A 27480-nucleotide genomic window follows, 5' to 3' on the forward strand; every position below is an offset into this window, starting at 1 on the left:
CCGGCGACCTCTATCATGGACCGTCGAAGAATCGACCGACACCGTACCGTATTTGATCCCCGCGAGGCCCTCGTCTCAGTCTCGGCCATCTCGAGGAATGTCAGCGGCCTTCTGAACGAGGCCACCCATCTCGTGCATGTATCGCTCCGTCTGCTGCTACACACACCAACCGCTGCCAGCGCCATTCACACATGACGATCCCAGTCGTTCGTAAACGAGCCAAGAGGCCGAAAACACGCACAGGCTGCAGAACATGTCGCGCACGGCACATTAAGTGTACGGAGGAACGGCCTGGTGAGACTTGTACCCACGCGCAGAGCAGCTACGAATGCAGAATGCAGCTGATCCTTCATTGTAGCCTGCCAGAGATGTGTGTCGTCAAATCGGGAGTGTGCTGGCTATGATGTGCCCCCTCCGAGAATCGGCAAGCCGCAATGCATCCTGTTACCGAAGGGAGCGGAGGACTTGCCGATGCTATATCCTATGGACAAGCCAGCCACGATAGCGTTTCAGATGAGCTCATATGAAGTCCACGCCTTCGACTTCTTCCGCTCGCACACGGTGCATCAGCTGCCTGGCAGCTCCTGGACTCTGAGCTGGGACCGACTCGCTCTGCAAGTCGGGCATCATGAACCCGCTATAACACACGCGACAGTAGCCCTAGGATCTATACACCGAGCAATTACATATTCCTCAACGACTGGCGCGGTGAGTGTCGACCCCGATCAGCACTTATTCGCGCTCAATCAATATAACAAAGCAATGAGCTACATTCGCAGATACATAGAAGGCATCAGCGACAAGTGCACAGACTGGGATGTCGAGGTTGTACTTTTGGTTTCATTACTCTTCTTCTGCTTCGAGATCATGCACAGCGAAGATGCAAGAGCCACAATGCACCTACGCACAGGCCTGAGGATTTTGTACGAACGACTGCGAAGGATGGACGCTTACAAAGCCCCTCAGAGGATGATTGACATAGATGGAGAGGAAAAGCGGGTCGTGAGACTGCAAAGCAGACCTCGAAATAATATGGATCTGCTCCTACAGACCTTCGTGAGACTCGATGGAGACCTAACAATCATTGGCGATGAGGAACCATATCTTATGCCGATGTGCCACGAGCATCTCCCGACGTCTTTCTCCTCGCTCGAGGAAGCTTTGGTGCATCTCGATGCCATTGCTGGCGCAGCTCATTCCAATTGCCGAGACATCGTCATTATGGCCGACCGTGAGCTTTCTTCCCAGAGACCAGATCTGGAAAGCATGGACGAAGACATGAGGAACTGCCTATCATGTGCATACTCGCGCACGATCAAGTTGACTACAGAATTTGAAGAGCGCATTGAGAATGACATGGAATCTCTCAATGCATGGATGACTGCCCTTGCGCATATGCCAGAGTCAGGACAGAAGCAGTCCGCGCAGTTTCTCATTCAGATACACTTCTTCTACATCTGGTTCATCATAACGAGCTGGCGTGATGAAAACGAGATGCAGATTGATCGTTTCGAAGCGCAATTCGCTCACATCGTTACTCTGGCGGAGGCCTACGTGGAAATGCACAGCGATGTAACATGCGATGCGAAGACCGAGCCTGGGCAGCCGTATCATGCAACGAGACAGGCCTTCACCGTTGGTATGTTATGTTACTGTGTGGCGCTTCCGACGAGAAGTATCAAGTGATGATGTGACCAGCTTGCTGACCGCTTTTTCTGCATTCGCAGGAACCGACCTTGTGCCTTGCATTAGCATGATTGCGTTCAAGTCACGCAAGAGTTCAATCCGTCGAAGATGCATCGAACTCCTCCGGACCATTAATATGCAGGGTGTCTTTGATAGCTGGTACCTCGCCTCCTTTGCGCAGCTAGTGGCTGACCTTGAGGAGAAACGAGCTCGTGAAATCACTGGCAAGCCCGAAGGAGTGGATTTGGAGGCCAGCGATGTACCAGAAGCAGCCCGCTTTGTTGAAATCGAACTCTCCCCTGCGAATCACACAGAATACCGACACAGCTTCTACAAAGGCGGCATGGGAAGACTGTGCTATGTGTACAAGGACGACGAAGGCAGACTGCTCGCGGACGAAGCAATGTTCAAGGTCAAGAGGCCAGCAGATTTACCAGGTGCGGCAAATAGCCATCACTGTTCTACTGGAGCATACGAGATTACTGACTTTGGTAAGTTGCTAAACCTTGGGACATAACCCGAGGAAGATGCTGCGGTCTCTGGAGAAATCACGATCTGGTGAGTGCCGGGCGGGACGAGGCTGCTTTGAAGCATTTGCGCTCCCAGGTGCAGTCTTTCCTTTAATCCTCGCCCAATTGACGAGGTACAAGCGGCAAGAAGAGGTACTATGCTCCACTTCAAAAGATCATGCCTCCATCAAGGACTCACATTACTTGGATCCTCCTAATACACAGGGTTTGGTGTCAGCTCCTTCACGTACCTTGCCATTGCTACAAGATGTGGAACCACCAGCCGGTGGACTGGTCTGATCCATGTAGCCAAGCTTCGAATCAACAACGCAGGCCGGTTCGACGACACGACTAAGTTGGAAACGACAAGTTCTTCGGATTCGAGTCAGCAGTCATGGCGCTTAACGCACTATTTGAATTCAGAGAAAACAACAGGTTCACGAGTCCCGAAACACCAGACTGTACCTTGGTCGTAATACATCGGATATCGCGACGAGTGGTGTGCGGGCCTCCACCACCTGCTGCCTGCCTGAACATTTTCATAGCATCGAGATGAATCGTCGACACTAGGTATTCCTGTATCTGGACGCCTGGAAAGAACTTCAGTCACACTTTCATACCGGATCTTCAATCTCTCAAGCCTGCGCGAAGTCGAGAATACTCTTCAGAACCTTTGGGAAGTCCATAGACAGGGAAATGGTGACATCTGATACATGAGCTGGGTCAATTCATGATTGAAGAGAACATGATTGTGATGCAACATTCGTCCATCACCCGTACCATTGTCGTACATATTTTTCCGAAATACCACGCTACCAGGAACAGGCTTTACCGTCAATTCCATCTCGTCGACTACGATCAATGAAACGACACCCAAGCCTACGTCCACCATGCATTCCAATCATCTTCTTACACTGATCTTCTCTGTGACTCTCTTCAGCAATGTCCTGGCTGTACGGCGTCTCGTCAGAAGAGATGTAGCAGTACTGGATCTTCAAAAGAGTGACAGCTCCGACTTCTGCCCGAATGTCGCTCAAGACTCAGGTTCGGCGCCTGCAGAGGGCCATGGCATAAAAGCACCAGGCCTCTTCACAAGGGGCTCAGAACCTCCGACAGGTAGACCAGGCCATCCGCCGGTCATTGTGTATCTAGATTCTGGTGCGTCATCAGGAGGGCCAGGACATGATTAATTGGTCATTCCCGTGTTCTACGACACCACGACGAAAACAACAAAAAGGGATTCCTTGAACCCTGTGCGAGTTGAACGCACGACCTTCGGGAATCTCCAGTACAGACTGGAATCCGACGCGCTACTAGAAAGGACGTAAGTGTGTGCGGAAGACAAATGAAGAAATCAGTCGCCTTACCCACTGTGCCAAGGGTCCGACAGATCGATTGCCTGTATTGTTAGGAGCCTACGTGTTACGGGTGTCTATTATTCTTGTCGTCTTTGGTTCGAAAGTGAACTCGGAAAGAATCGATGAATTGTCCTTATCATGGGTCGATGGTCACAATCAATGTATATATCAGCTGCGAATTCAACACTTTCTCTACGTCTCATCCACAGACTAAGCCACGTATCAGTCGCATGGCTTTGTCAACTCATACGCAAGGCTTGACGCCATGTACCAAGTCCGCGCCACGAAATCTCTCGAGGACTAGTAATTAGGGCCCGTGTTCATTCGCAGATGGATACGTGGCGCTGGCGAATCGTGCGCTGCTTCTCCAATCCAGATACTTAGGTAAATCGACATGGCCGATTCTGATATCTCTTATTCCCATCTACAGCAAGCTGGTGTCTCAACTCAGGCTGGTCACAGCATTTCTGAGTCAAGCTTGCAAAGCCAAAGCCGTCCACAAGCCATATGCGAAACGCCTGACATATTCTTACACCCTGTCCCTGCTCTTTCTATTCTGCTATTGAGTCCAGTATTGCAAGGCTTTTTTTTTGTGCTAGCAGATTCGAGCAGCTCATGCGCAGATGTGTGGAATGCCGAGCTCTCTATTCGGAGGTGTGTGTGGAGTTCCGCTGCTCATCTGACCGAACACTGATCTGACACCGGACAGCGAGCAGATACGGCGATTGGGCAACAGGGCAGGACCTGGAGAGGAGTGCGTAGAACGGCGATGGCGATGAGGAAGGACGAGTCAACCTGAAAAGGACAGCGCTAGATGTTGTTTTATTCCCTCCTGGAGCGGCGAATCTTCAACGACATCCTCGATCCGACTATTGTGGATTCAAGTGAAGTCGACAGCTGGGCAGCTCATGGATGGAAGGGAAGCTGACTCAGGAAATCAAGCATCCGGGAAATCGAGGGCGCGATTGGCTTCGGCAATTTGTCTGCCTTCGACAGCTTCGGTAAGTTCGGTTGTGCTTCGGGACGAGGGTCTCACCCTTGCCTTGTCCTCTTTCTCGTTGTTGCATCTTTCATAGCAACCATCTACGCATTCACCAAGCAGAAGCATGCCGATTGAGCACAATGAACGAGAGGCCCATGCCGACCTGGACACACGACACAGCCGCTTCAATTCGGGCAAGTCGGGCGGTACATGCGGCTCGGTACAGCGGTATGCCGGTGACTACATAGCACCATCGAGTCGTCGATCCTGCATACAACCGCGGCGTAGATAATTAAGCCAATCTGGGGAGCCCTGCTCTCATACTTCTATACTACTTGAGGAGCTCGCCGCGTGAGCGCGCCCGCTGACTCCCCCGAGCCTACTTGCATCGGAGGCTGTTTCGCTTCTGTGAGCTTCGTGAACTATTTCACATACAGAGCAAAGTCATCTTTTCCCCCTACCTCTGTCTTCCTCTCGACCCACTCCCAAGCTCTCAGCTCACCAACGCTCAAGCGACACCAACAGCGACAGTAACAGGAACCAGCAACAGCCATAATGCCATTCCTTGCGAAAGAGCACTTCCCTTTGTCGAACAAAGACATAAATTCCTGGACCTTTGACCACATAAAGTACGACTGGGATGAGCCCATCTACATCGATGCCCTCAATCCCAAGCACTCGATTTCTGCTCGACAGGCACACAAGCTCGTCCGGCAATTAGCGGCAGGCTTCAAAGCCATTGGGGTACAAAAAGGTGACTGTGTATCGATACACAGCCTGAACCATATCTATTATCCTATATTCTTCCTAGGTGTGATTGCGGCGGGTGGTGTCTATGCAGGAACAAATCCTGCTTACACCCAGCATGAGCTTACCCACACGACCAAGATCGCCAAAGTCAAGTTTATTATGACACAGCCAGAGCTCCTGTCAGGCATAGCGAAAGCAGCAGCGGATAATGGGATACCCAAGAAGAACATTTTGATGTTCAATCCTTATGGCGAGAAGGTACGATTTGAAAGATTCCATCAGCGCGTGCGAGACTGATTGCAAGGAACAGGCACCCGAAGGGTACTTACAGTGGATCGATCTCCTGAAACATGGAGAGACAGATTGGGTCCGCTTCGACGACTACAACACCGCATATATGACAGGTGCAGCGAGATTATATTCCTCCGGAACCACGGGTTTGCCCAAAGCAGCAGAACTCTCGCATCTGAACCTCACAGCTCAGCATACGTTGGTATTCGAGACGAACCCTCGAGAATGGAAAGTCAGACGGCTACTCGCTTTGCCCATGTTCCATGCCGCGACTGCGCCGGGCGCTTTCTGCACACCTTTACGAAATGGTGATCGAGCCTACGTGATGCCACGCTTCGATCTTGAAAAATGGTTCTGGGCACATCAGGAATATCAGATTACTGATCTTGGGGCTGTGCCTCCAATCGTTGTCATGGCGATCAATAGTCCCTTGAACAAGAAGTACAGCCTCAAGTCGGCAAGGGTTGGGCAGTGTGGAGCAGCACCGCTAGACAAAGGGCCCCAGTCAAGGATGCAGGCTATGATGGGCGAAGGGGCCCCTTTTACGCAAGTTTGGGTATGAAACCCCAATCATGAAACGGTTCGCAGAACTGCTCGGGCGGTATGCTGACCAGTCTACTCATAGGGCATGACCGAAACGTCCTGCATAGCCACGAGACATGCTTATCCAGCTCACGACACGACTGGCAGCGTTGGCTGGCCTATTCCAAACCTGGATGTCAAACTCGTGGATGACGATGGAAAGGACATTACTGATTACGATGTAAGAGGCGAGATTTGTGTGCGAGGCCCCACGGTCATTAAAGGCTACTTCGAGAATCCTGAGGCGAACGCACGAGACTGGGACAAGGATAATTTCTTCCATACGGGAGACATTGCTTACATCGATGGCAAGAGCAAGCTATACTACATCGTCGACCGCAAAAAAGTGGGTCGTTCGTGCATCGAATGAATGCGGTACCATGTGCTAACGTATTGCAGGAACTCATCAAAGTCCGAGGTTTCCAAGTGACACCACCCGAGCTGGAAGGTACCCTGCTCATGCACCCCGAGATCATCGATGCGGCAGTGATTGGAGTGCCGGACCCGAAACGAGAAGGAGACGAATTACCGCGCGGGTATATCGTGCGAAGAACGAAGGACGGCAAGCCCACAGTCAAAGAAGTGCAGGATTACATGCAGGAGAAGCTTACATACTACAAGAAGCTCGAAGGCGGCATCGTATTCGTCGACAGCATACCGAAGAACGCGTCTGGCAAGATCCTGAAGCGGCTGCTGAGAGAACAGGCCAAGGAAGAAATGGCCAAGGAGAAGAAACAGCAAGGCGCGAAGTTATAGATGAAGTGGATGAGAAGCATAGATGGGTGTACAGCGTTCAAGCGCGCAATGCTGCGGTTCGAATTGCAAGGAGTCTTGGACGAGATAGAAAGCAGAGTTCGAGGCATATCAAAGCAAGTCTATGCCTTGAAACAGCTCCAGACTCTCGACAAGCCTCGTCTTGATGATACGTGTAGCCCCGCGTGCCACCTCTGGATGTCCATGTACATGTAGTTCTTGGTAACACGCCGCGCATGCCGTCCGGTCCGAAGCTGTCGTCAGTCTCGACTTGGCAGGGAAAGTGGAGTGTTCCTCAGCTGCCCGCCCTGTGCCTGTGGTCAGCACAACACGAACAGACAGACAGCGGCGAAGAGGAGAAAGCAATCGCGCAATCGGCATGGGCTACATCTCAGGCTTCAGATTCCGAGGCCACAGGCTCCAAAGAAAGTTTGGCCTGAGGAAGACGGAGGAAGATTCAGGACGAAACGTAAGTGAACATGCCGATCTGCAGTCGTGGTCATAGTCATCCCGTAAAATTGTGGCTGAGCCCGCGAGGCGTTCATGAGGCTAAATGCTGCTAGGTTCCTGAGCTTCTGAGTTTTGAGACTCGTCTGTGGTTGCAATCACTTCTGCCCTTCGACATCTTGACCAGCTGTGCGCAATCCTACCACGACCACAGAGCCGCGCACTGAACCGAACCCGTTTCTGATCCGCAAACACCACACCCAAGCCCGCCGGTCGACATGTCTCGCCATCATCCGTACGTCCATCCTTGCGTTTGAGGATTCTGATGTTCAACCGCTAACACCGCGTCCAGCGATCTGGTCATGTGCCGCAAGACGGCAGGCATCTCCATCGGCCGTCTCTGCGACAAATGCGACGGCAAATGTCCCGTCTGCGACTCCTACGTCCGACCAACCACCCTTGTCCGAATCTGCGACGAATGCGCTTTCGGCAACTACCAGAACAAGTGCGTTGTGTGCGGTGGCGAGGGTATATCGGACGCCTTCTACTGCTTTGAGTGCACGCGACTAGAGAAGGACCGCGACGGATGTCCCAAGATCATCAATCTGGGCAGTTCGAGGACGGATCTGTTCTACCAGAAGAAGAATTTCAGGAATCACTGAGAGAGGCGGGAAGACATGGGATCGCAGACGTTACGTGCGTGACCAAGTGGCCGCACTGCTGCAGCGCATGCGCATGGGAGGAAGAAACAGCGAGCGGCGAAATGGCAAGCGCGTCACAAAGTGCCGCAGATACGCGGTCTTCGTCACATATTTGGCGGGAAGTAGTGAAGCTTGGAGGAATCGTTGAGGAAGGGCGGAGAATAAGGCACTGCTTGCAAAACCACCAGCAGCGCCGCCGCGCCGAAGCGGCAGAGCTTCTACGTCGGACGACACGAGATTACCATTCCTGAGTTCTACGGTATAGTAACAAATGCGTTGTACGCTTTTGCTCAATATCTAACTCATCAAATCACAGCCTAACATGTCATCGCGGAGCGCTTCCAAGACATGAGGTTGCTTTCGGCCCAGAATTTCCCACGAACAACGAAAACGACATCTGCAAAGAATCTCTCCACCCGGTGTATTAGGTGTGTGTCGCCGACGTGCTCTTGCCCTCTCGCGCCTGCTTTGCTGTCAGCTCGGGTTGCGCTGCGGAATTTGTGTCAAGCGCCACTTACTTGCAGATTGTGCCCTCAACATCCATCCGATATCTTCCAGAAATATTGTGTATGGCAGCTCAATCTTCTGCAGACCTACTCCCTCTGCTGTAGCTTCGACCCACTGGAACCAATCTACTCCACCAGTCACAGGCCGACTTGCATGATACACCCGGACCCTTGAACCTTTACCCATCGACAGCATGATAGCTTCGTGTGGTAGCGGAGTGTCGTGGCCGTCCTGGGCTACGAACAACGCCTGTGTGTCACGCTGCAATGACTTCTGCACATATCTCGCCGCATCGTTGTCTTTATACCCTAGTTCTGGAATGACGGTCTGCAGTCGCTTGTGTATGAGAGGGACTTGGTGCGGCCGTATTCGATAAGCTCTGAACGGCGGAACCCGAGGGCATTCAAAGCTGCTGATGGATTCGCAATGGTTCTTTGGTGTTTCTGGACTTGACGGCGTCGCCATCGTGGTGGTGGCGGAACGTGTTCTTGCTGTGTAACCTTGCAGATTCGAAAAACGCAGGCACAAGCATCGCAGCCAAAGAAGAGTCTAATACACTCGGGAAATCATTCTGATCTTCGTAAGATGGCAGGTCGCGAGGGCAACACGGAGCGAAATTTCCCGGAGTCTTTGAGACTACCGCTGTCGTTCTCTAAGCACAACGGTCAAAGCTTCCAAGATATCAAATCCCGACACTATACAAAACCACAACAAGACACGGCATCTTCGCACATAAGAGTGAGACTGCCATTTCTTTTTGATGCAAATTGACCATGTCTCTACTGCTGGCCTCAGACTCGTAAAATTCCTTTCCTCGTCATCCACGTTCTCTGCCAGCCGGCAACACTCACGGCAGCTTCTCCACCAGGAAGTACGCATTCGATGGACTGCCGGACTCTCGATCGTTCGCTTGTATTCTCCATCACCGTCCACGAACAGGGTTTGCGCGACGGACGAACGCACACATGGTAGCCCTATGTCTGTTCAGCAAACAGCCTTGTGGATTCATCTCTCGGCCGCTCCTACGCCAAAGTCTGTCTTCTCGTGCCCGCCCAGGACTCTTTATAGTGCTACCGCTTCGATACCAGGCAGCTGCTTCCTTCTGGAACTCCCCGGAGCAGTTAATGCCACTAATTTCCCCCAGCATGTCCTACAACCAGACCTTTGCTTCTTCATTCTGCAGGCATCGGACTGGGCTTTTGGGCAGCGTCCTGCTCATTCTGAAAAGTTCTTGCGATGCAACGCGAGCTCCCTGTCTTTCTGCACAGCGTCCACCTCAAGCTGAGCAATCCTTACATGCAATGCAGCTCATGCTTCTCATGCATTGTTCGGCCGGTTAAGCTCAGCATGGACTCGACTTCTCGGATAGTGTTCCAGATCTGGATGGCATTCGAAGGGCCTCACTCCGTCTCTGGCATTTCCGCAGGTACCAGCTACAGATGAAGGGGACAAGTCGGCAAGCGTATCGAACGTCCGTCCGCCATGAGTCTAGATCATGCCCACAGGCAGACCATCTTGCTTGTAGACTTTGCCGTCCTTCATCACAAACTCGACATTTCTGAGGGCTTCAGCATCGACTCTGACATCTCCACCAAGTGCTACAATATCTGCCGCACAGCCCTCCTCGATCCAGCCGAATCTCCTGCCACACCAATCCCCACCGCATGCCTCCCACCCATGTAGAGTCGCAGCAGTCAAGACCTCCTCTAGTGGTATTCCGGCTTGGAGCATCAACTCCAGCTCTCTAACGTTTTCTCCATGTGCGAATGCGCCAGTGTCACCACCGGCGGCAAGCTTGATGCCTGCGTCGAAAGCATGCTTAGTCTGCGCCAGAATTTCCTTCATTGGAAAGTACAATTCGAAGACGGAAAGTGTTGGGACAAAGATCACATCGTTCTTGAGCATACTCTCGGCCACATCTGTTCCTTCCCAAGACTCGGATCCGTGCTCGATGCTAGTCACACCAGCTTTCGCAGCCATGGCAACAGCCTCCGCAGCTTGAGCATGCGCAGCCACTGGGGCTCTCGAGCTTTTCGCCTCGCGTACGATCTCGTTCATTTCTTCTTGATTAAAGAGCGGCAGATTTGGGCTTCTCTCGTTGATCAGGCCTTTCTGTGGAGGAGGATGTATGATACCTGGACAGCCTGGCCAAGCATTTTCGGGGAACCTCAGAGCGCGTTTTCGATAGTCGGCATAGAACTTGATCACATCAGCTCCAGCACCGATTCTTCGTCTTACTCCAGCTCGGACACCAGAAACACCGTCGCACGGGTCGGAGATCCTTGGCACTTCAACGCCATTGATGCGAGACTCGATGCGCAACTCGTATCCGCCACTACCTGCTAATGCTTCCGTAGCACAGAAGATACGCGGCCCAGGAATGATGCCACGATTGATCGCGTTACGAACATGTACATCCGCGTCACCAGCAGACTCTGTTCCGAGATCGCGATAGGTAGTGTAGGCAGCAAGAAGAGCGGCACGGCAGTGGTTGGTAGCTCGAATCGTGCGTTCTATAATGCTCTCATCCCGCATCTGATTCAATGATGGCGTTTCTTCGTAGGGATGCAAGAATATATGAGTATGAGCATCGACAAGCCCGGGAAGGACACATCGACCTCTCAGGTCGATATACGGTTCGTCGAAATCTTTGAGAGAAGCACCTCGTCTTTTGTACACCTTGGTAATGAGGCAAGACTCAGGATCTACAACGAGTGACATATCCGTGACAAAAGTCTTCTTCTTGGAGTCGAACAGGCAATCAGTGTGGATCGTGCACGTCTTGTCCATCGTGCGCTTCGTCACCATCGTGCGCTTCGTCACCATCGTGCGCTTCGTCACCATCGTGCGCTTCGTCACCATCGTGCGCGTGCCGGAGCCTGTTGATAAACTCGAAAGAATACCAATTCCAGGGTATGGCGGTCGAGGTGACATTCACCGAGTCTAGTCCTCTTGTAGCTTCGACATAAGCTTTCTGCAGATAACTCCGCAGGTCACATGCACCTGCCCGATTCGTTGCCGTTGTTGTTGGCTACACCAGTTATAAAAAACTTCTCGGGCATCATTACCATGTCTCTTGTTTGTATCTTCCGCTCTTCTCCATTGTCTCAAGAAGTTTCTCGGCCTCTGCCAAGTCGAGCTTTTGATGTTCTACGAAGGCATCCAATAGTGCCTGTCTTACGCCTTTGGGCATATTTCCCGAGGATCCACAGACATACACTTTGCCATTGCGCGTAGCCAGTGCCTCACATACTTCTGATCCGCGTGCACGAATTTGGTCCTGGACGTACTGTCTTGGCTTGTCACTGTCCCTCGAGAATGCCGTGTAATGGCGTAGCTTCGCCATGCTCGCGAATTGTTCCCACTCTTCGCGGAAGAAGTAGTCGGCTTTCTCATTTCGACAGCCGAAGAAAAGGATGTCGCCATCGAGTGCATGCTCTGAGGACTTAATGGGATTCTTGTCTGCCCACATGCATCGCTCGTGAATCATTGATCGCATTGGAGCAAGCCCCGTTCCAGGTCCGATTAGTACGACCGGATGTGCAAGCTCGTTAGGCTGGACATCCAGATAGCCCTCCTGGATCTGAACGTTGATCTGCTGCTGGTTCTGGAGCGTCGAAACGTACCTGGTACAGACACCATATCTCTTGCGCCATTTGATGATCGGACTCGGCGGATTGACAATGGCGATGAGAAGCTGAACCCTGGTGTTTCCTTCTCCATCCATCTTCAATCTACCACCACTAGCAATGCTGAACTGTCTGCCGCGCATCAAGGGCAAAGTTGACAACGCGTATTGCCATGGTATTCTAATAGTTGCAAAATCCATCATGACCTCAACAATGGTCCGCTTCGGTCGCGTGGTGTAGTCCCATAGTTCGTCGATCAGTTCGGGGTTTGCCAGCTCGAGAAGTCGTTCTTTCTGGTACTCTTCGTCTTCGTTGCTGCTGCCAGCAAAGTGTGCCAGTGCGGCGAAGAAGGACCTCCGCGGGATGGACATGATATCGAGGACGTTTTCTAGAAGCCAGCGCAATGTGAGATGGACACGGGTCAAATCGAGGTGCCGTAATGGTGATGGCGTTGACAGCTCAGAAGCTGATACCACTTGATCTGTAGTCAGTGAGAGAGGCTGATCTGCAACATCTCGCCATTTCATGAGCTCGATGAAAGATTGAACGTCCTCAGGAAAGTTCTTGGGATATATTACCGCGACGGCTCCAGGGCCATATGCAACCCTTTCTTTGATTCGAAGGTCCAGTAGCCTTACATCTTGAAAATGGTTCGTGGCAGTGACACGATCATTGTGCTCTATGGTAGCAAGAGTGGATCCCTTGACTGGCAATGGGTCGACGGAGGGAGTCTTCTCGTCCGAGAGCTCACCGGCAGGCCAAGCCCCGTCATTCGAAGCAGAAGCATGGAAAGCATCCTTCAGCTCCAGCTTCCATTTCGGCTCGACGAACTCGTGCTCCGGGATGGGGTGCAGACCGTCTGGCAAGGGGAAGATGTCCAATAGCTGCTTCTTGAGCTGGACGATCCACTCTCGAAAGCCGGCACTATGACCTTCAGGATGCTGTTCGTTGCCCTCGCCGCGCTCGCAGACACTCTGGGCTCCAAGTTGCACAAGCCGGCCATGCAACAAGCGGTGCGCAACGTTGTATTGAGCATACGAGCTGTCGCCCAGGCCAAATGACGAGAAGCGCAGCTTGCGCAAGACTCCGGGCTTCAAGGCACTGCTGAGCAGTTTCCTCCAAAAGGCGCGAGCATTCTGCGGGAGCTCACCTTGGCCAGTGGTGGAGATGGCGAAAAGTACCACCGTCGGCTTCACGAGATCTCTAAGCTGCACAGAATCGAGGTCAAGCACGGTAGTATCGAAGCGGAGGCGTTCAGTCATGCGGCCAATTTCCTCCGCCACGTCTTGAGCATTGCCGGTCTCTGAGCCGTACAAGACCAAAGCGTTGCGGCGTGGGAGTCTGTCGTGCAGGTCAGCGTCGACCAAGATGCATTGTCGTGAAGGCGTGCGAACTCGGCTACGCAAGCACAGCACGGAGGCTTCGGCATACCGATCTTGAAGCTGGTGACTCTGCCTTCCATTTGGCAGCTTGGAGCCTGCCATCGCCTCACACGCCCTTTCCAGAGATGATGTACGCCTGGCAGGTGCACATCAACAGCACAGAAGACACCGCGCAGCGTAGTCCGCAGGTCTTCGCCTCCCAGCCTGACAGCACTGCACTGCATGTGACAGTGCTGAATCATGTACGCACGAAATTTATTAATCTCGGAGCTGTTCACTCTCCTGCGAGAGATGGAGTGCTCATTCGTGATTGGCTGCGCATGCCTCTGGCTGGACGCGATTTCCTTGCCAAGCTCCGTCAGACCCTGGCTGCCAGAATTGTGATCTCTCCTTTCTCGCCAGCTTCGCTTCTTGCTCTTTTCCATCGTCAAGTCAACAACCCATCAACACTACTCACCACCAAAAACTCCCGGATCTTGCCCTCTAAGCTAGGCAACCAACTCTCCGTAAGTGAAGTCCGCCCTCTGCTTGCAACGCCGATGCGACAGCCACACGCGCATCTGCTGCGCTGCTGGGTCGTGTGACGCTGCGTTTGGTGAAATGGCTGACATGTGCTTTGGCTGCAGCTCGACAATCTGTTTTCCACAGCTCGACGAGTGTTCACGAAGTACTTCAGTCACCGAAGTACAGTCCTCATTCAACGCCACATCTAATACACTTCGTGCAAATCAAACACCGCCAATACAATGTCTGTCGACGCTGCCACTACCCAAATGGCAAACACCACCCTCAACGAGCCAAGCGCCAGTGCTGAAGGCGCCAACGTCGGCCAAGGCGGCGACAAGCCCATCAACGCTTCGCAGAACGAGGCCGTCATCGCCAGCGCCGCTGAGGGTCGGAGACTTTACATTGGAAACCTCGCGTATGCGACCACCGAGGGAGAGTTGAAGGAGTTCTTCAAGGACTACCTTGTGTACGTTTACGCCTGCCATCAAGAACACCAGTAAGAGGATATGCAGCTGACATGAGATGGTAGCGAAACCACATCTATCCCAACCAACCCACGCACTACTCGCCCAGTTGGCTACGCCTTCGTTGACGTATCCACGCCTTCCGAGGCCGAGCGTGCTATTAACGACTTGAACGGGAAGACCATCCTCGACCGCAAGGTCTCCGTTCAGCTCGCCCGCAAGCCTGAACCAGCCGCCGAGAAGGCTTCTCCAGCTGCAGAGAACGCAGAGGGCGGCGATGGTCAGCAGCGCCGCCGCAATTCTACCCGAGGCCGTGGCCGCGGACGTGGACGTGCTGGTCGCGCCGCTCGCGGTGGCCGCGGTGGCAAGCGTGAGACCAACGGAGAGGCTGGTGCTGAGGAGGCTACCATCAATGGGGCTCCAACCAACGTCCCAGGCCAGGTCAATCCTCTCACATCCACCACCAACGAGGCTCTCAGCGCTCAGCCAGGTGAGGCTGGAAGCATCACATTAGACCCAAGCAAGGACGGAAAGAACAATGCAACCCGCCCACGCAAGCAGCGAGGTCCACCAGAGGACGGTGTCCCGAGCAAGACGAAGATCATGGTCGCCAATTTGCCATACGATCTTCGTGAGGAGAAGGTGCGTTTCGACTATTACTCGTAATTGTGATGACCTGCTAATACATGCTCCAGCTGCTCGAGATCTTCGCCGACTACTCGCCGACTTCCGCCAAGATTGCGCTTCGACCGATTCCTAAGTTCATGGTCCGCAAGCTCCAAGCCCGCAACGAGCCACGCAAGGGCCGCGGCTTCGGCTTCGTTACACTCGCTAGTGAAGAGCTGCAACAGAAGGCGTGCAGCGACATGAACGGCAAGGAGATCGAGGGTCGCGAGATCGCCGTTAAGGTCGCGATTGATAGTCCAGGAAAGGAGGACGAGGATCCAAATGCCCCAATCGAGGGTGAGGCCGAAACCGATGCTCACCCTTCGACCGCCGAGGGCTCTGCCAACGTGAACACTGCCACCGCATAAGTAATCTGTCCTCGACATTACCCCCATGCCATCCGGCTCTTCACTCTACTCTCCGATTACAAAGGCAGCCAATTGGCTTATCTGGCATGGGCAAAGGCGTGCAGCATTCAGAATGATCGGGTTGCGTTGCGGTACTGAGTGGTAGGCAAGTACAAACCAATGAGAACATATATCTCGAGTTGCATTGTGCGTTACCATTCAACAAACTGTATTCGATGTAGTTTACGTAGATCCAAAAGAATTGATGAGAATCGGGCAATTTCAGACTTGAATTCCTTCTCAAGCAGTGTCAGTGTCAGCGTTGTGTCTTGTGCCTTGGTTCCATCACGGCCTGGCTTCCTCGGCTCAGTGAGCGCTTGAGCCGCGATCCGAAATCGCAAACGCACCAATGTCTGCAATAGAGGTGCTTCTGCCCACCTCTGTTCGCTTGACAAGCATTGGACATCTTATTCTTCAATTGCTCAGGATGTCGTCGAAGCTCAGGATATTGGTGCCCGTGAAAAGGGTCATTGACTATGCGGTAAGCCTTCTCATTACTGGCGTTGCAGCTTGGACAATGGACTGAGAATGGGACAATTCAGGTCAAACCGCGCGTCAACAAAGCGCAGACGGGCGTGGAGACGAACGTCAAGCACAGCATGAACCCATTTGATGAATTGTCAGTGGAAGAGGCTGTGCGATTGAGAGAGAAAAAGAAGGATGTTGAAGACATTCTGGTCTTCTCCGCAGGACCCGCAAAGAGTCAAGACATCCTTCGTACTGCCATGGCAATGGGCGCCGACCGGGGCATACACGTGGTAGAAGAGAAGACTGAGCTTGAGCCGTTGGGTGTCGCGAAGCTATTGAAAAAGGTCGTTGAGGATGAGAAGAGGAATCTTGTCATCTTAGGCAAACAGAGCATTGACGACGATGCCAACCAGACGGGGCAAATGCTTGCCGGCCTACTGAACTGGCCTCAGGCGACACAGGCGAGCAAGATTGAGATCGAAGGCGAAAGTGTCACAGTCACAAAAGAGGTGGATGGTGGTGTGGAAACAGTCAAGGCCAAGCTGCCGATGATCATCACAACAGATCTGAGATTGAACGAGCCGAGATACGCAAGTTTGCCTAACATAATGAAGGCCAAGAAGAAACCGCTAGAGAAGAAGAGCTTGGCAGACTATGGAGTTGATACTGCGAAGAGGCTGAAGACGATTAAGGTTGCGGAGCCACCGGCGAGGCAGGGTGGTGGAAAGGTCGAGGATGTGGACGGCATGATCTCAAAGCTCAAGGAATTGGGCGCCCTCTAGACGCGGAATGCGAGCCATAGAGCATGTGAAGGGAAGGTTTGTATATACCAGAAGAGTTGCGCACAGAATGCGCCTTCGAAGCCACTCGTGATCAAAGTGGGTCGAGCTTGCCTGAGGGTGCAGTGCCTAGCAGAAGGCAACCAGCAGCGCCTGAGGCTCGTCGACCTCAACTCTTGACTCACTCATCTTTCTCCTCACTTGCAGAATCGCAGCCGCAGCCGCTGACAGACCCTCATTTTATTGCTTTGCGTGTTCCAATACTGACTGGCGACAAGCAACCAACCTTGTCGCCGCAAAGCCACAGACCGAACCGAACAGGAAGTCACGCCACGCCACTCCCTTCAGCCTTACAGGAGCAGGCGGCCTGGGTAAGTCTTCTCGCTTGAAAGCATCACATCTGTACTGCTAATACGATCTAGCAGTGCGCGGAGTAGTTGCCAGCGGGTAACGGCGCTGCATCCGCGAAGCTACCACTTTCACATGCGCCGACGCTAAGATCCCTGCAGCCGCTGCCGCACGCAGTTAGCTTTCAAGCTTTAGACTCGCATCGCACAAAATCATTTGAACTCATACACCGACAACTTGCGCGCCAGCGCACCACTCATGTGTCTGTGACGCTCAGATACATGCTCCCAGCAAGACGTTATATCTTACGAAATTGGAATTTCTTGACAAGACGTTGGAGAAGACGCAAGATGGCGAACATTCAAGCCTTCACCGAGCGCCAGAATGCTGCGCTCGCGAATGTGCAAGTCGGCGATCTAGTCTTCGTACAAAAGGTCGTTCAGCCTCAGTACGACGATGAGTTCGACCAAGATGATGACTATGACGACCACGACTCCGAGGGCGAGGAGCAAAATGAAGAGGACGACAACGCTACCGAAGGCGACGCTGACGATGAGATCCGGAGCGAAGATGACCAACCTGAGTTCGAGTCAGAAGAGAGCAGCGAGAGTGAGGACTCCTCCGTAGACACGGGCAACACCAGCAGCACGAGCATTGTGCAGGCCTTCTTACCAACCATGTACATTGTCTCTGCTGTCACGAAGACGTCTGATGGCACGATCGAGGACCTGCGTATGGCGCCAGTCACCTTTGCCGAGAAGGCGGACGGAGCGGACGGCGAGCACGTCTTCCACATCTACGGAAAGGAGGTTTTGACGCATCACAGCAATTCGTGCGCATGTCAAGGTGCCAAGAGCATCCGGGAAATCGCCGTCGACGATCATTTCGTGTTCTGGGCTACACCAAACGGTGATTATGTCCGTCGATTCATCGCCACAAATCCTTCCAGACGATGCATTGCCAACTGCCGCGACGGCTGGCTCAACGATGTACAGGAGCTGGATGGCATGATCAAGGATTACGATGTACCTCTCCTCTCGTGGGAGGGAGCGCTTCCGGGCTATTTCATGAAGCCAATCTGTCCAGTCTGCGTGGGTGCTGATCTCACAAAGGAGCAGCAAGACACGCAACTTATGTTGCTCAACATCGGTCCCGCAAACGCTCAGGATCTGATGGGTGCTATTGTTGAGTTCATGGGACGTCTCAATCCACGGCGCACCCACGAGCTCGGCTACCGATTCGAGCAATTTGACGAGCGCAAGTGGGGTTTCGGCGCTTTTGACGATATGCTTTCAGAGAGCGATGAAGAGGATGACCAAGGCCAGTTCGAGCACTGGGATGAAGCCATGGATCCAAGCAACAACGTACCACAGCGTCCCGCGTCCGACACAACCATTGCTGAATTGCCACGAAAGACTTTTGGCGAAGTGAAGCTGGAGCATGATGACAGCGACTGCATGTTCTGTGCCACGGAAATGAAAGACAGTTCACCTGTCATTGAGCTCCCATGCGGCCACGCGGCTTTCGACGAAGAGTGCATCACTAGGTGGCTCAAGCAGTATGACAGCTGCCCGAAATGCCGAGCCCAAGTAAAGACTGCGAGCTCCGAGAACGAAGGGACTGCGAAAGTTCCCCCAATGGCCGCTCTGTCGCCACTGTCTCCAGGAGACTCTGGTGACGACTTCTCCTTGGTCAATGGAGCAGGCATGAGTGGAGAAGCCGCCATGGCGGCAGCAATCGCGGCGTCGCTTGCAGCAGAGGGACTTCAAAGCCAAGCCGATATGGACAGAGAGGACGCCATCATGTCTGACGAGTAGGATGGGTCGTGCTATTACATGTACTTTACAGGAAGAGGAGAATGGCATGCATCAGCGAGGCGTTCCGGTATCCTTGATTAGCAAAGGGCTACAGGCTATAAGGGAGGTGTTCCAAGACAGAGTGATTGAGCGTGAGCGAGTCGCTTTTTTGCGATGTTGCTTGACCGAGTTACTTGATATGTGATGACTACAATGCGACGAAATGTGTCCTTCGCCATGCGCAGCAGTTCTCCCAGCTTCGATCCGACGTCACCCGACGTTGCCTCTGTCTCCATCCGCACGTAGCCACTACAGATGTACTCCTGCCATATAGCGTTGCAACATTATGATCCTTCAACAGGACGTTGCACAATTAATCAGTCGCAAGATGATAGCGAATCGAATAATGCTGGCTCTAAAGCCTCTCGGGTCTGTCCTGCAATCCACGACCACACGAAGCTTCGTCACATCACGTAGCTCTCCGCTCAACTTCCGAAGCAATACCCATCACAGTCTCTCCACTCGCGCCTTCTCCAACGCCACAAGATCACGGCATACTTCACGAGAATCATGGCAAGGGATCTGGCGAAAGAGCCAACAGCGCAAATACAGACGACAAGCCTTCAACTACCAGCGCTACGAAACTTCGGAACGCCTCTTCTTACGATGGGCCTCCTCACCGACCTTTTACTACCAAGTCACCGCACTCTCAGGCGTGGCGGCGACTGTCTACGTCTACAATCTTGAGACTGTCGACGTCAGTGGAAGACGCAGATTCAACATCATATCACCTGAATTGGAGAAATTTATGGCGGAAGGGCAATATGAGCAGGTCCTGCGAGAATTTGGGCCGAAGATCATGAGTGAACGCAGTAAAGAGCATAGGCAAGTACAAAGGGTCCTTCAGAGACTACTACCGCATTCTGGACTAGAGGGAGAGCAGTGGGAAGTACATGTCATTGACGATGATATGAAGAATGCTTTCGTAATACCTGGCGGGAAGGTCTTCGTGTTTCGCGGGATTCTGGATATATGCCAGGGCGATGAGGGCCTTGCTGCCGTTCTGGGACACGAAATTGCGCATAACGTTGCACATCATGCCGCGGAGAGGATGAGCCGAATGTCGATTTTGACGGCGCTTGCTACGTTCACGCATTTCTTCGTTGGTGTAGACTTCGGATTGGCGAGACTTGTCAACAACCTTGTCTTCGACTTGCCTGGAAGCAGAAAAGAAGAAGAAGAGGCGGATTACATCGGCTTGCTCATGATGGCTGAGAGCTGTTATAATCCGGAAGCTGCGATGGGCATATGGCAACGTATGGAAATATACGAGAAGAGCATGGGTGGAGCGCCGCCGCAGTTCTTGAGTACGCATCCAAGCTCGCATGCCAGGCTTGAGAAGATTCGGGGTTGGTTGCCGAAGGCTCAGCAGAAGTTGGAGGATGGCAACTGCGGTACGACGGGAGTGTATGCCCAGAGTTTTGGCAACACTATGCAGGACTTTGCGCGCTGGAGGTGAGATGGAGAGAGGAGGAAATTATGCATACGATATGATACCCGGACAGTGTCACGGAAACCTACACTCAATCATACACTCACGGGACTCACGGGGAAGGAAGCGGAAAGTCTTCGCCACAGAGTGCAAAGCATGAAGCAGGTGACCAGACTGCGAGGCTTACGAGGGTTGAAGCAACATCATTCGACAAGATATTTCAACGCTTCAAATGCCTGCCGCTCATGCGGTTAGAGTCAGCCTGATGGGCATGCAAGAAAGACACCAACGCACGCCGACTACGAATTACCTACGCCTTGCCGCCGGCTCAGATGGCTTGTGGTTGAGATTTGGCGTGATTGGTGGGTGTTGCGCGCTATCAGCGACTAGGATCGAGCTCTGGCCGATCCCAGCCTTCTGGATGAATATCGGAAGCCTTGGTGGACTCTGATGGCACGCATCTACTAGGTGAGAGCTAGGCAGACGAGACCAGTTCACCCTACGAGTTCCGCGACGATAAGAGCTTCGAGCTCAGTCAAGCACCTTGCGATAGGTGATCTTGCTGCTTGAGGATAGGTCCATTCGACAATGCGAACTAGAACTTGCGTACACTCTGTGGTGACCACATGTTGTCGGTGAGGAGAAGTATCTGCTCGAGCAGCAATAAGCGATTAATGCTTGTCATCCGGTAGGCATAAGAGGCCTCAAACGTGCTGCACTTGACTTTACTTGATCTCACATCACCTCTTAGACCCAGATTCCATAATGGCAACAGTAAGCGTTTCATATCCTCCACAGCCATGGACTAACAAGTGAAAAGAGCATTGTCGAGGCCACGATTGAAGAGCTCCAACAAGCTCTCAAGTCCGGTCAAACCAATTCTGTCGAACTAACAGCGAAGCACCTCCTCCGCATAGCAAAATATGACAGACGAAACCTCTACCTCAATTCTACTCCAATCATCAATCTCAATGCTTTCGAGGAAGCACAAGCCAGCGATGACCTTCGCGCTGGGGGACAAATCCGATCAGACCTCGAGGGCATACCATGTACGATCAAAGACAGCTACAAAATCAAAGGCATGACCGTAGCTTCCGGATCTCCTGCGTTTCAAAACTTGATCGCCACCGATGACTCCTTCGTGGTCTCACGAATCAAGAGTAGCGGGGGAGTCATCCTTGGAAAAACCAATATGCCGCCTATGGCCGCAGGAGGCATGCAAAGAGGTGTTTACGGAAGAGCCGAAAGTCCTTATAATGCGGACTATTTAACAGCCGCCTTCGCTTCAGGATCATCAAACGGCTCAGCTACAGCCACCGCAGCGAGCTTCGGCCTCTTCGGCATGGGCGAGGAGACCATATCTTCGGGTCGATCTCCAGCTTCTTACAACGGTCTCGTGGCATATACTGGGTCTCGTGGTATGATTTCGATTCGTGGAAATTGGCCACTGTTCCCAAATTGTGATACTGTGGTGCCGCACACGAGGACTGTCAAGGATATGTTCTCCTTGTTGGATGTGCTTGTTGCTCATGATGATCAGAAGCATTGTGATTTTTGGAGAGAACAGCCGTTCGTACCGCTGCCGGATCCTGAGGATGTGAGGCCGACGAGTTTTCTTGAGCTTTGTGATAAGGAGGCCTTGAGGGGAAAGGTGCTTGGTGAGTACTGTGTAGAGTGGAAGGCATGGGTGGGAAGTTGAAACGTCTGCTAACCGTGGCTTTCTTCTCTCAGGTGTGCCAAAAATGTACATTGGTGGCGATGATCCTGCAGCACTTCCAGTGGCTCTGCGACCGAGCGTGAAAGAGTTGTGGGAGAAGGCTCGGAAGACGCTGGAATCGCTCGGTGCCACAGTGGTAGAAACGGACTTCCCAATTGTCACCAATCTGGAGAAGCCCTCGAGTGGCGAGAAGCCCACGACGCCATACTTCACACCTGCACACAAGAATGAGATCGACATGGTCCAAATGATGGCCTACACTTGGGACGATTTCTTGGTGGCCAACAATGACAAGTCCTGCGTCACGACTCTTGCCGATGTTGATCCTGCTGAGATCTTCCCGCCTCCTCCAGGAGCGCTACCAGATCGCTATGGCCCAGATGACCCGCTCGTCAAATGCTCTGCTCTAGTGGATGCAGTTAAGGGCGGCCGAGTGAAGACATTCGATATCCCGGAGCTCGGTCCCAAACTTCAAAGAATCGAGGAAACCCGCAAGGTCGACTTCGAAGCTTGGCTCGATGCAAATAAGCTAGACGCAGTGGTGTTCCCATGCCAAGGTGATGTTGGAAAAGCCGACGCCGATAAGAATGAAGAATCCGCGCGGGACGCTTGGAGAAATGGTGTCTTGTATTCTAATGGCAACTGCGCTATACGGCAATTCGGCATCCCTACTTTCAGCGTTCCGATGGGGAATATGAGCGATATCGGCATGCCAGTCAATCTCACCTTTGCGACGAAATCATACCATGATCCTCAGATCCTGAGATATGGTTACGCTTTTGAAACTGCTCATCAGGGCCGGGTTGTGCCCCCTCGGACTTCAGCTCTGCCGACTGATAAGCTAGGACCTGGTGCCGAGATTTGTTCTGGTAGCAGGCCCCCGGTGCTCGATGTGACGGCCAAGAAGGTCACAATGGAAAAGATTGAGCTCACGGGAGCTGCTACTGGAGGCTTGGAATCTCTCACGATCTACGTCGATGGCATTGAGGCAGCATCCATCGAGCCAACTGAAGAATCATGGAAAGTGCTCATTGATACTCAGCCGCATGAGGAGGAGAAGGTTGATGGCAAGAAAGTACCCGACATTGCGTTGGCTATGATAGTCGTTCTAGCGACGGGAAAGACTGGTCGTTCGTCCGGAAAATTGCTGTTCGCATGAAAAGCAATCCTGGCAAAGGAAAAAGCCTCTGGCTGGGCATCAGGATATGGAGAAATCTCCACTTGTCTCCATTTTGGGATCTTGAATCGTCTCCCGAGTTATCATCACCCTTGCAGCATTGTATGTGTCGTACCTCGCGCAACGAACATCAAGCTTTCCAATCAAACTTGGCGTGCAGACCAGGACGGTATCTGACTCCTGACACAGCGTAGGCGCCTATAAGGAAAACGTTCGTCGTGGTACATTCCCATAGCAGCTAGTGACCATCGATGTGTGTACAATGAGCAGGCTGCATCTGCGTAGGACCCTCGACCGGTGCGAGTCAGCTTACTGAGTTTGCGAGCGATGTGTGTTGTGATGCTGGGCCGGCCGAAGAAGCGGGTCTCTGTTCGCGTTCGCGTTCGCGTTCGCCTTTATGTCATTGCGATGCTGAGAGGGCGGGTAAGGGTCGCTCCCGAGAGCTCTCTGGGGGTCATTATTCCTGGACCGTCCATCGGAAGTGTTTGTGATGTAGGAGGACCTAAGAAAACAGCGAAGACTTTTCATCCATTGGGACTGCGCAAAATGGCGCGTGCCCAAGCTCGTAACCACCATAACATCATTCGTTCGCCCGACACCACTCATGCATGCAACGCTTTACGTCTGCGGAGCTAGATAACATGTCTGCTCAACGCTGATCTTGACCACCCACAACACCAACTCCAAGCACCTCCAATCTAAGAAGTCTGCAGTGCAGCTTGTCTCACACCTTCCGTGACTTCCTCCACAGCATCACCAGCCTTAGGATTCGTCTCCGCGCCGTCCTTCTCCACGGCCTCAACGCTCTTGCCTTCAAGGTCGCCAGTGGCCTTGGCACGCTCTGCGGCTTTCTTCGCCTTTTTGGCGTCTTTTTCTGCCTTGCGGGCTGCCTTCTTCTTGGTTTCTTCCTCCTTGGCCTTCTTTAGTTCGTCGCCACCAAACATCTCCTTCCACTCCTGCGCCTTTTCCGGCTTGATCATCTTGAACAAGTGCTCCGCTTTGCCAATCTTGTGTCCAGCTGGAATTGACTCGGCAGTCCACTCATCAGGGATGATGAGGAGCTCTGCCTGCAATTGGCTGAGAATGGAGCGTGCGGTAGCTGGCATGTATGGCGCGATGATGGAGGCGAGAAGATGAATGTGCTGTACAGCAAGATTGACGACTGCGTCGCAGCGAGCGCGCTCGTTCTTGAAGAGGTTGTTGTCGATCTTGTTGGCTTGCAGGAGACCGTTCCCTAGCGAGGAGAATTCGCGTGCGGTCACAAGACCACCCTTGAGATGCACGGCGTCCATCTCCTTCACATACTCCTTCAATTTCGCATTAGTATCAGCAATATGCTGCTTGAGCTGGTCATTGATCTCAGAGGGTAATGAGTCCTTTGGCCAGGCTGGGACGTTGCTGTCGTAGGTAGCAGGGTTGTTGACGAACTTCAACACGCGATTCACCAAGTTTCCGAAGTTGTTTAGCAACTCGTTGTTGTTGGCTGCTACAAAGCTGTCCCATTCAAATTCGGTGTCCGAAGTTTCTGGTCTGCGCAAAAGTAGGAAGTATCGCCAGATGTCGGCAGATACACCGGTAGCCTTGGCGCTATTGCCAAATACACCAATGTTACGCGATTTGCTGAACTTGCCATGCTCGTAGTTGAGATATTCTGTAGTCGAGAGGGTGTTCAGCATGGTCCATTTGTCGCCAGTGCCGAGCTGCGAGCATGGAAAGACGACGGTGTGAAAGGGAACGTTGTCTTTGCCCATGAACTGATAAAGCTGGACGTTCTCTGGGTTGCGCCACCATTTCTCCCAGTGCTCAGTGTATGTCGCAGTGATACTGACATAGCCGATGCAAGCATCAAACCACACGTACATGACCTTGTCGTCGTAGCCAGGGAGTGGTACTGGAGTACCCCATTTGAGATCACGAGTGATACCTCGGGGCTTGAGACCTTCCTTGAGCCAAGCGTTGGTGATGTTAATGCCGTTGTCACTCCAGACACCATTCTTGTGGCTCTCGGCGGACCAGGCATTGACTTGATCTTGCAGCTTGTTGAGCAGAAGGAAGGCATGCTTCGTCTCGCGTGCTTCTGGTGTGGCGCCATCTAGCTTACATCGTGGGTTCTTGAGGTCGAGCGGGTCGAGTAGATGCCCGCACTTGTCACATTGATCTCCTCTTGCATCGTTGTAGCCACACAATGGACACTCACCCTCCACGAATCTGTCCGCCAAGAAGCCGTCGTGCTTTGTGCAGTATGGCTGAGTTGTAGTCCGCTCTTCCAAGTATCCATTCTTGTGCAGCTTTGTGAAGATATCTTGTGCTATGTCGGTCTGCTGTTGAGTCGGTGTTCTGCCGAAGTGGTCGAATGCGATCTCGAACCAGTCGTAGACCTCCTTGTGCAGCTTGTTGTACTTGTCGCATAGTTGCTCTGGCGTGACCCCTTCTTCGATCGCCTTGGTCTCTGTCGCCGTGCCGTACTCGTCTGTACCGCATATGTATAGGGTGGGATTGCCTCGTGCCTTGCTATAGCGCGAGAAGACATCTGCGCTCAGCACTGAGCCGATGATGTTGCCCAGATGAGGCACGTTGTTGACATATGGCAGAGCAGAGGTGATGAGTACGTTCTTCTTGCCCTCCTCGGGGAGGATCTCCTGCTTCACGCCGTTCGTAGCCATGTCGCGTGCGCTAGTTGTGTTCGGAATTACAGGTGCGGAAGGCAATCTTTGAAAGACAGTGGTGTCGATACTTTATGAGTACAGTCGATTCAGGGTATGACAGACCTGGTTAGAGAAGGTTTGGCTTGGCTTGGCTGCTCTTTGAAGAACAGTCATCTCTGACACAACCCAACCTTGGAAATTTATCTTTTCATGATGCTGGCCTCGCGCGTTTCCCCGCGAGACGCACCTTTCGCACTCCGCTCCGCTCCCTGCACCTGCATAATCAGCCTTATCGGGAGCTGCCATGCCATCCGGGAACCTAGAATATCTACATTTCCACCTCCAAGTCTGCGAATCGCTACATATAACATGACTCGAAATGATTATGACAACCATCTGCTGGGCCTCCTCCGCCGGCATTTCTTGCACGGCGGTAATTACTGACATCAGCATACAGGCAACAAGACAGGAGAACGTAGTTTCGAGGCAGCGGACGCGCATGCAAAGCTCGTTGATTCATTAAGCCTCCTACAGTGTGACGCCGACATGAAAGTCGCAGCGATGGCCGGCAAATGCTTCAAAGCCTTCAATGGCCGTCGCAATGATCCGCCCTAGGTGTCCAGTCCCCGATCACGAAGCTCCCGAGGAACGTTCCTCCCAATATCGACATAAAGTATCCGACGTTCATGGTCATCACCGCCAACATCCTGTAGCGAAGGTCAGCAAACGGGCTTCGCTCGGTGGAAACTCATTGGAAAGAGCCTACAGCAGATAGCTCACGCCCGCAAGCACGGTGTCTAGGCATGCTCGCGCTAGAGCCTCATTGATGTTCCAGGGCCGTCCTGAACCGGCGACCAGCTGCCGTCGAACCTTATCATCCAGATCTGATCGCAGTATAGGCGTATCCTTGCGATAGCTATACCACACCAGCAAGGCTGCGAAGTTCTGGCGAATTGCGATTATTCCTCGAAATAGCACTGCAAGGACGATGAGGAAGATGCATGTTCCCACGTATTGGCCAGTGGTGTCCGGAGTCCAGCCCTCGGAGTACAGAGGGGTCGATGTTGAGGTGAAGAAGGTCATCACCATGTCAGCCATGGACATCATTGAGCTATCCATCGATCCGTGTCCCGACATGTCGGATGTCGAGGACGCCATGGCTCCGCTGGAAGTCGCGGTCATGGACATTGACATCGAGTTCATGTCCATATTCCAGTTGTGGTCGTTGGTAGATTGCCAGGCGGGTGGAACTCTGGATTTTCGAAATGCCTAGGTGGCCTGCTCCAGGTATTGAAAAACTCGCAAGGAGGTGCAAGACCGTAAACTGGTGATAAGAATCGGCGCTGATGAGGTACGGGAGAGGGGGGGTTCTTCAGCACCAAAGAAGCTGCTCAAAGCACAAGACGAAATGCAGGACGAAGAATCAACAGCCTCAAT

General features: G+C 52.7%; 14 protein-coding genes and 1 pseudogene across 15 annotated transcripts; 9 read left to right on the forward strand and 6 right to left on the reverse strand.

Moving 5' to 3' along the window:
• The first annotated feature begins 112 nt into the window (after window positions 1–112).
• On the forward strand, window positions 113–3079 carry MYCFIDRAFT_214731 (uncharacterized protein). Its single transcript, XM_007926854.1, has 4 exons — window positions 113–294; window positions 359–1639; window positions 1728–2177; window positions 2371–3079. The coding sequence occupies exons 1-4, from the start codon at window positions 192–194 to the stop codon at window positions 2493–2495; spliced, it is 1959 nt and encodes a 652-aa protein (XP_007925045.1). The 5' UTR covers window positions 113–191; the 3' UTR covers window positions 2496–3079.
• Window positions 2336–3079, reverse strand: MYCFIDRAFT_210873 (uncharacterized protein). The gene has a single exon (XM_007926855.1). The coding sequence runs from the start codon at window positions 2736–2738 to the stop codon at window positions 2547–2549; it is 192 nt and encodes a 63-aa protein (XP_007925046.1). The 5' UTR covers window positions 2739–3079; the 3' UTR covers window positions 2336–2546.
• A 361-nt stretch (window positions 3080–3440) lies between these two features.
• MYCFIDRAFT_t35 lies at window positions 3441–3580 on the reverse strand (annotated as a pseudogene). The gene has a single exon. The product of its transcript is annotated as a tRNA-OTHER (tRNA).
• Window positions 3581–4932: 1352 nt separating this feature from the next.
• On the forward strand, window positions 4933–7043 carry MYCFIDRAFT_163238 (uncharacterized protein). The gene is made up of 4 exons (XM_007926856.1): window positions 4933–5543; window positions 5596–6132; window positions 6202–6504; window positions 6558–7043. The coding sequence occupies exons 1-4, from the start codon at window positions 5091–5093 to the stop codon at window positions 6912–6914; spliced, it is 1650 nt and encodes a 549-aa protein (XP_007925047.1). The 5' UTR covers window positions 4933–5090; the 3' UTR covers window positions 6915–7043.
• A 593-nt stretch (window positions 7044–7636) lies between these two features.
• Window positions 7637–8020, forward strand: MYCFIDRAFT_187437 (uncharacterized protein; the record flags this gene model as incomplete). Its single annotated transcript, XM_007926857.1, has 2 exons — window positions 7637–7653; window positions 7711–8020. 2 exons carry the CDS (start codon window positions 7637–7639, stop codon window positions 8018–8020), a joined length of 327 nt encoding a protein of 108 aa, XP_007925048.1.
• A 2034-nt stretch (window positions 8021–10054) lies between these two features.
• On the reverse strand, window positions 10055–11356 carry MYCFIDRAFT_187438 (uncharacterized protein; the record flags this gene model as incomplete). Its single annotated transcript, XM_007926858.1, has 1 exon — window positions 10055–11356. One exon carries the CDS (start codon window positions 11354–11356, stop codon window positions 10055–10057), a length of 1302 nt encoding a protein of 433 aa, XP_007925049.1.
• Window positions 11357–11630: 274 nt separating this feature from the next.
• On the reverse strand, window positions 11631–13679 carry MYCFIDRAFT_187439 (uncharacterized protein; the record flags this gene model as incomplete). The annotated part of the gene is made up of 2 exons (XM_007926859.1): window positions 11631–13536; window positions 13627–13679. The coding sequence occupies 2 exons, from the start codon at window positions 13677–13679 to the stop codon at window positions 11631–11633; spliced, it is 1959 nt and encodes a 652-aa protein (XP_007925050.1).
• Window positions 13680–13702: 23 nt separating this feature from the next.
• MYCFIDRAFT_173421 (uncharacterized protein) lies at window positions 13703–14290 on the forward strand (the record flags this gene model as incomplete). Its single annotated transcript, XM_007926860.1, has 3 exons — window positions 13703–14087; window positions 14126–14172; window positions 14204–14290. The coding sequence occupies 3 exons, from the start codon at window positions 13703–13705 to the stop codon at window positions 14288–14290; spliced, it is 519 nt and encodes a 172-aa protein (XP_007925051.1).
• MYCFIDRAFT_163242 (uncharacterized protein) lies at window positions 14019–15847 on the forward strand. Its single transcript, XM_007926861.1, has 4 exons — window positions 14019–14083; window positions 14204–14550; window positions 14614–15190; window positions 15244–15847. The coding sequence occupies exons 2-4, from the start codon at window positions 14324–14326 to the stop codon at window positions 15580–15582; spliced, it is 1143 nt and encodes a 380-aa protein (XP_007925052.1). The 5' UTR covers window positions 14019–14083; window positions 14204–14323; the 3' UTR covers window positions 15583–15847.
• A 201-nt stretch (window positions 15848–16048) lies between these two features.
• MYCFIDRAFT_152660 (uncharacterized protein) lies at window positions 16049–17068 on the forward strand (the record flags this gene model as incomplete). The annotated part of the gene is made up of 2 exons (XM_007926862.1): window positions 16049–16102; window positions 16164–17068. The coding sequence occupies 2 exons, from the start codon at window positions 16049–16051 to the stop codon at window positions 16869–16871; spliced, it is 762 nt and encodes a 253-aa protein (XP_007925053.1). The 3' UTR covers window positions 16872–17068.
• A 498-nt stretch (window positions 17069–17566) lies between these two features.
• MYCFIDRAFT_195481 (uncharacterized protein) lies at window positions 17567–19033 on the forward strand (the record flags this gene model as incomplete). The annotated part of the gene is made up of 1 exon (XM_007926863.1): window positions 17567–19033. One exon carries the CDS (start codon window positions 17567–17569, stop codon window positions 19031–19033), a length of 1467 nt encoding a protein of 488 aa, XP_007925054.1.
• Window positions 19034–19640: 607 nt separating this feature from the next.
• On the forward strand, window positions 19641–20525 carry MYCFIDRAFT_119379 (uncharacterized protein; the record flags this gene model as incomplete). The annotated part of the gene is made up of 1 exon (XM_007926864.1): window positions 19641–20525. A coding segment is annotated over one exon (885 nt), but the record flags the coding sequence as incomplete, so codon positions are not given.
• Window positions 20526–21324: 799 nt separating this feature from the next.
• MYCFIDRAFT_134229 (uncharacterized protein) lies at window positions 21325–23380 on the forward strand (the record flags this gene model as incomplete). Its single annotated transcript, XM_007926865.1, has 2 exons — window positions 21325–22162; window positions 22236–23380. Coding segments are annotated over 2 exons (1983 nt in total), but the record flags the coding sequence as incomplete, so codon positions are not given.
• Window positions 23381–24096: 716 nt separating this feature from the next.
• MYCFIDRAFT_134117 (uncharacterized protein) lies at window positions 24097–26061 on the reverse strand (the record flags this gene model as incomplete). Its single annotated transcript, XM_007926866.1, has 1 exon — window positions 24097–26061. One exon carries the CDS (start codon window positions 26059–26061, stop codon window positions 24097–24099), a length of 1965 nt encoding a protein of 654 aa, XP_007925057.1.
• An 87-nt stretch (window positions 26062–26148) lies between these two features.
• MYCFIDRAFT_210875 (uncharacterized protein) lies at window positions 26149–27438 on the reverse strand. Its single transcript, XM_007926867.1, has 2 exons — window positions 26810–27438; window positions 26149–26750 (listed from the first exon to the last, which is right to left on the reverse strand). The coding sequence occupies exons 1-2, from the start codon at window positions 27250–27252 to the stop codon at window positions 26630–26632; spliced, it is 564 nt and encodes a 187-aa protein (XP_007925058.1). The 5' UTR covers window positions 27253–27438; the 3' UTR covers window positions 26149–26629.
• Between the last annotated feature and the right edge of the window lie 42 nt (window positions 27439–27480).

Source organism: Pseudocercospora fijiensis (assembly GCF_000340215.1).
Source record: "Pseudocercospora fijiensis CIRAD86 unplaced genomic scaffold MYCFIscaffold_3, whole genome shotgun sequence".
In the NCBI taxonomy this organism is placed as follows: domain Eukaryota; kingdom Fungi; phylum Ascomycota; class Dothideomycetes; order Mycosphaerellales; family Mycosphaerellaceae; genus Pseudocercospora; species Pseudocercospora fijiensis.

Excerpts from the sequence above, each read along its gene's own strand:
- MYCFIDRAFT_214731 (XM_007926854.1), top strand. The coding sequence starts at position 192 with ATGACGATCCCAGTCGTTCGTAAACGAGCCAAGAGGCCGAAAACACGC. Across the intron at positions 295-358 it reads GTGTACGGAGGAACGGCCTG|CCTGCCAGAGATGTGTGTCG; the intron begins GTGAGACTTGTA and ends CCTTCATTGTAG. Across the intron at positions 1,640-1,727 it reads GAGACAGGCCTTCACCGTTG|GAACCGACCTTGTGCCTTGC; the intron begins GTATGTTATGTT and ends CTGCATTCGCAG.
- MYCFIDRAFT_163238 (XM_007926856.1), top strand. The coding sequence starts at position 5,091 with ATGCCATTCCTTGCGAAAGAGCACTTCCCTTTGTCGAACAAAGACATA. Across the intron at positions 5,544-5,595 it reads TCAATCCTTATGGCGAGAAG|GCACCCGAAGGGTACTTACA; the intron begins GTACGATTTGAA and ends TGCAAGGAACAG. Across the intron at positions 6,133-6,201 it reads CCCCTTTTACGCAAGTTTGG|GGCATGACCGAAACGTCCTG; the intron begins GTATGAAACCCC and ends GTCTACTCATAG.
- MYCFIDRAFT_210873 (XM_007926855.1), bottom strand. The coding sequence starts at position 2,738 with ATGAAAATGTTCAGGCAGGCAGCAGGTGGTGGAGGCCCGCACACCACT.
- MYCFIDRAFT_210875 (XM_007926867.1), bottom strand. The coding sequence starts at position 27,252 with ATGGACATGAACTCGATGTCAATGTCCATGACCGCGACTTCCAGCGGA. Across the intron at positions 26,751-26,809 it reads GCGGGCGTGAGCTATCTGCT|GATGTTGGCGGTGATGACCA; the intron begins GTAGGCTCTTTC and ends CCTTCGCTACAG.
- MYCFIDRAFT_163242 (XM_007926861.1), top strand. The coding sequence starts at position 14,324 with ATGTCTGTCGACGCTGCCACTACCCAAATGGCAAACACCACCCTCAAC. Across the intron at positions 14,551-14,613 it reads TTCTTCAAGGACTACCTTGT|CGAAACCACATCTATCCCAA; the intron begins GTACGTTTACGC and ends ATGAGATGGTAG. Across the intron at positions 15,191-15,243 it reads ACGATCTTCGTGAGGAGAAG|CTGCTCGAGATCTTCGCCGA; the intron begins GTGCGTTTCGAC and ends TACATGCTCCAG.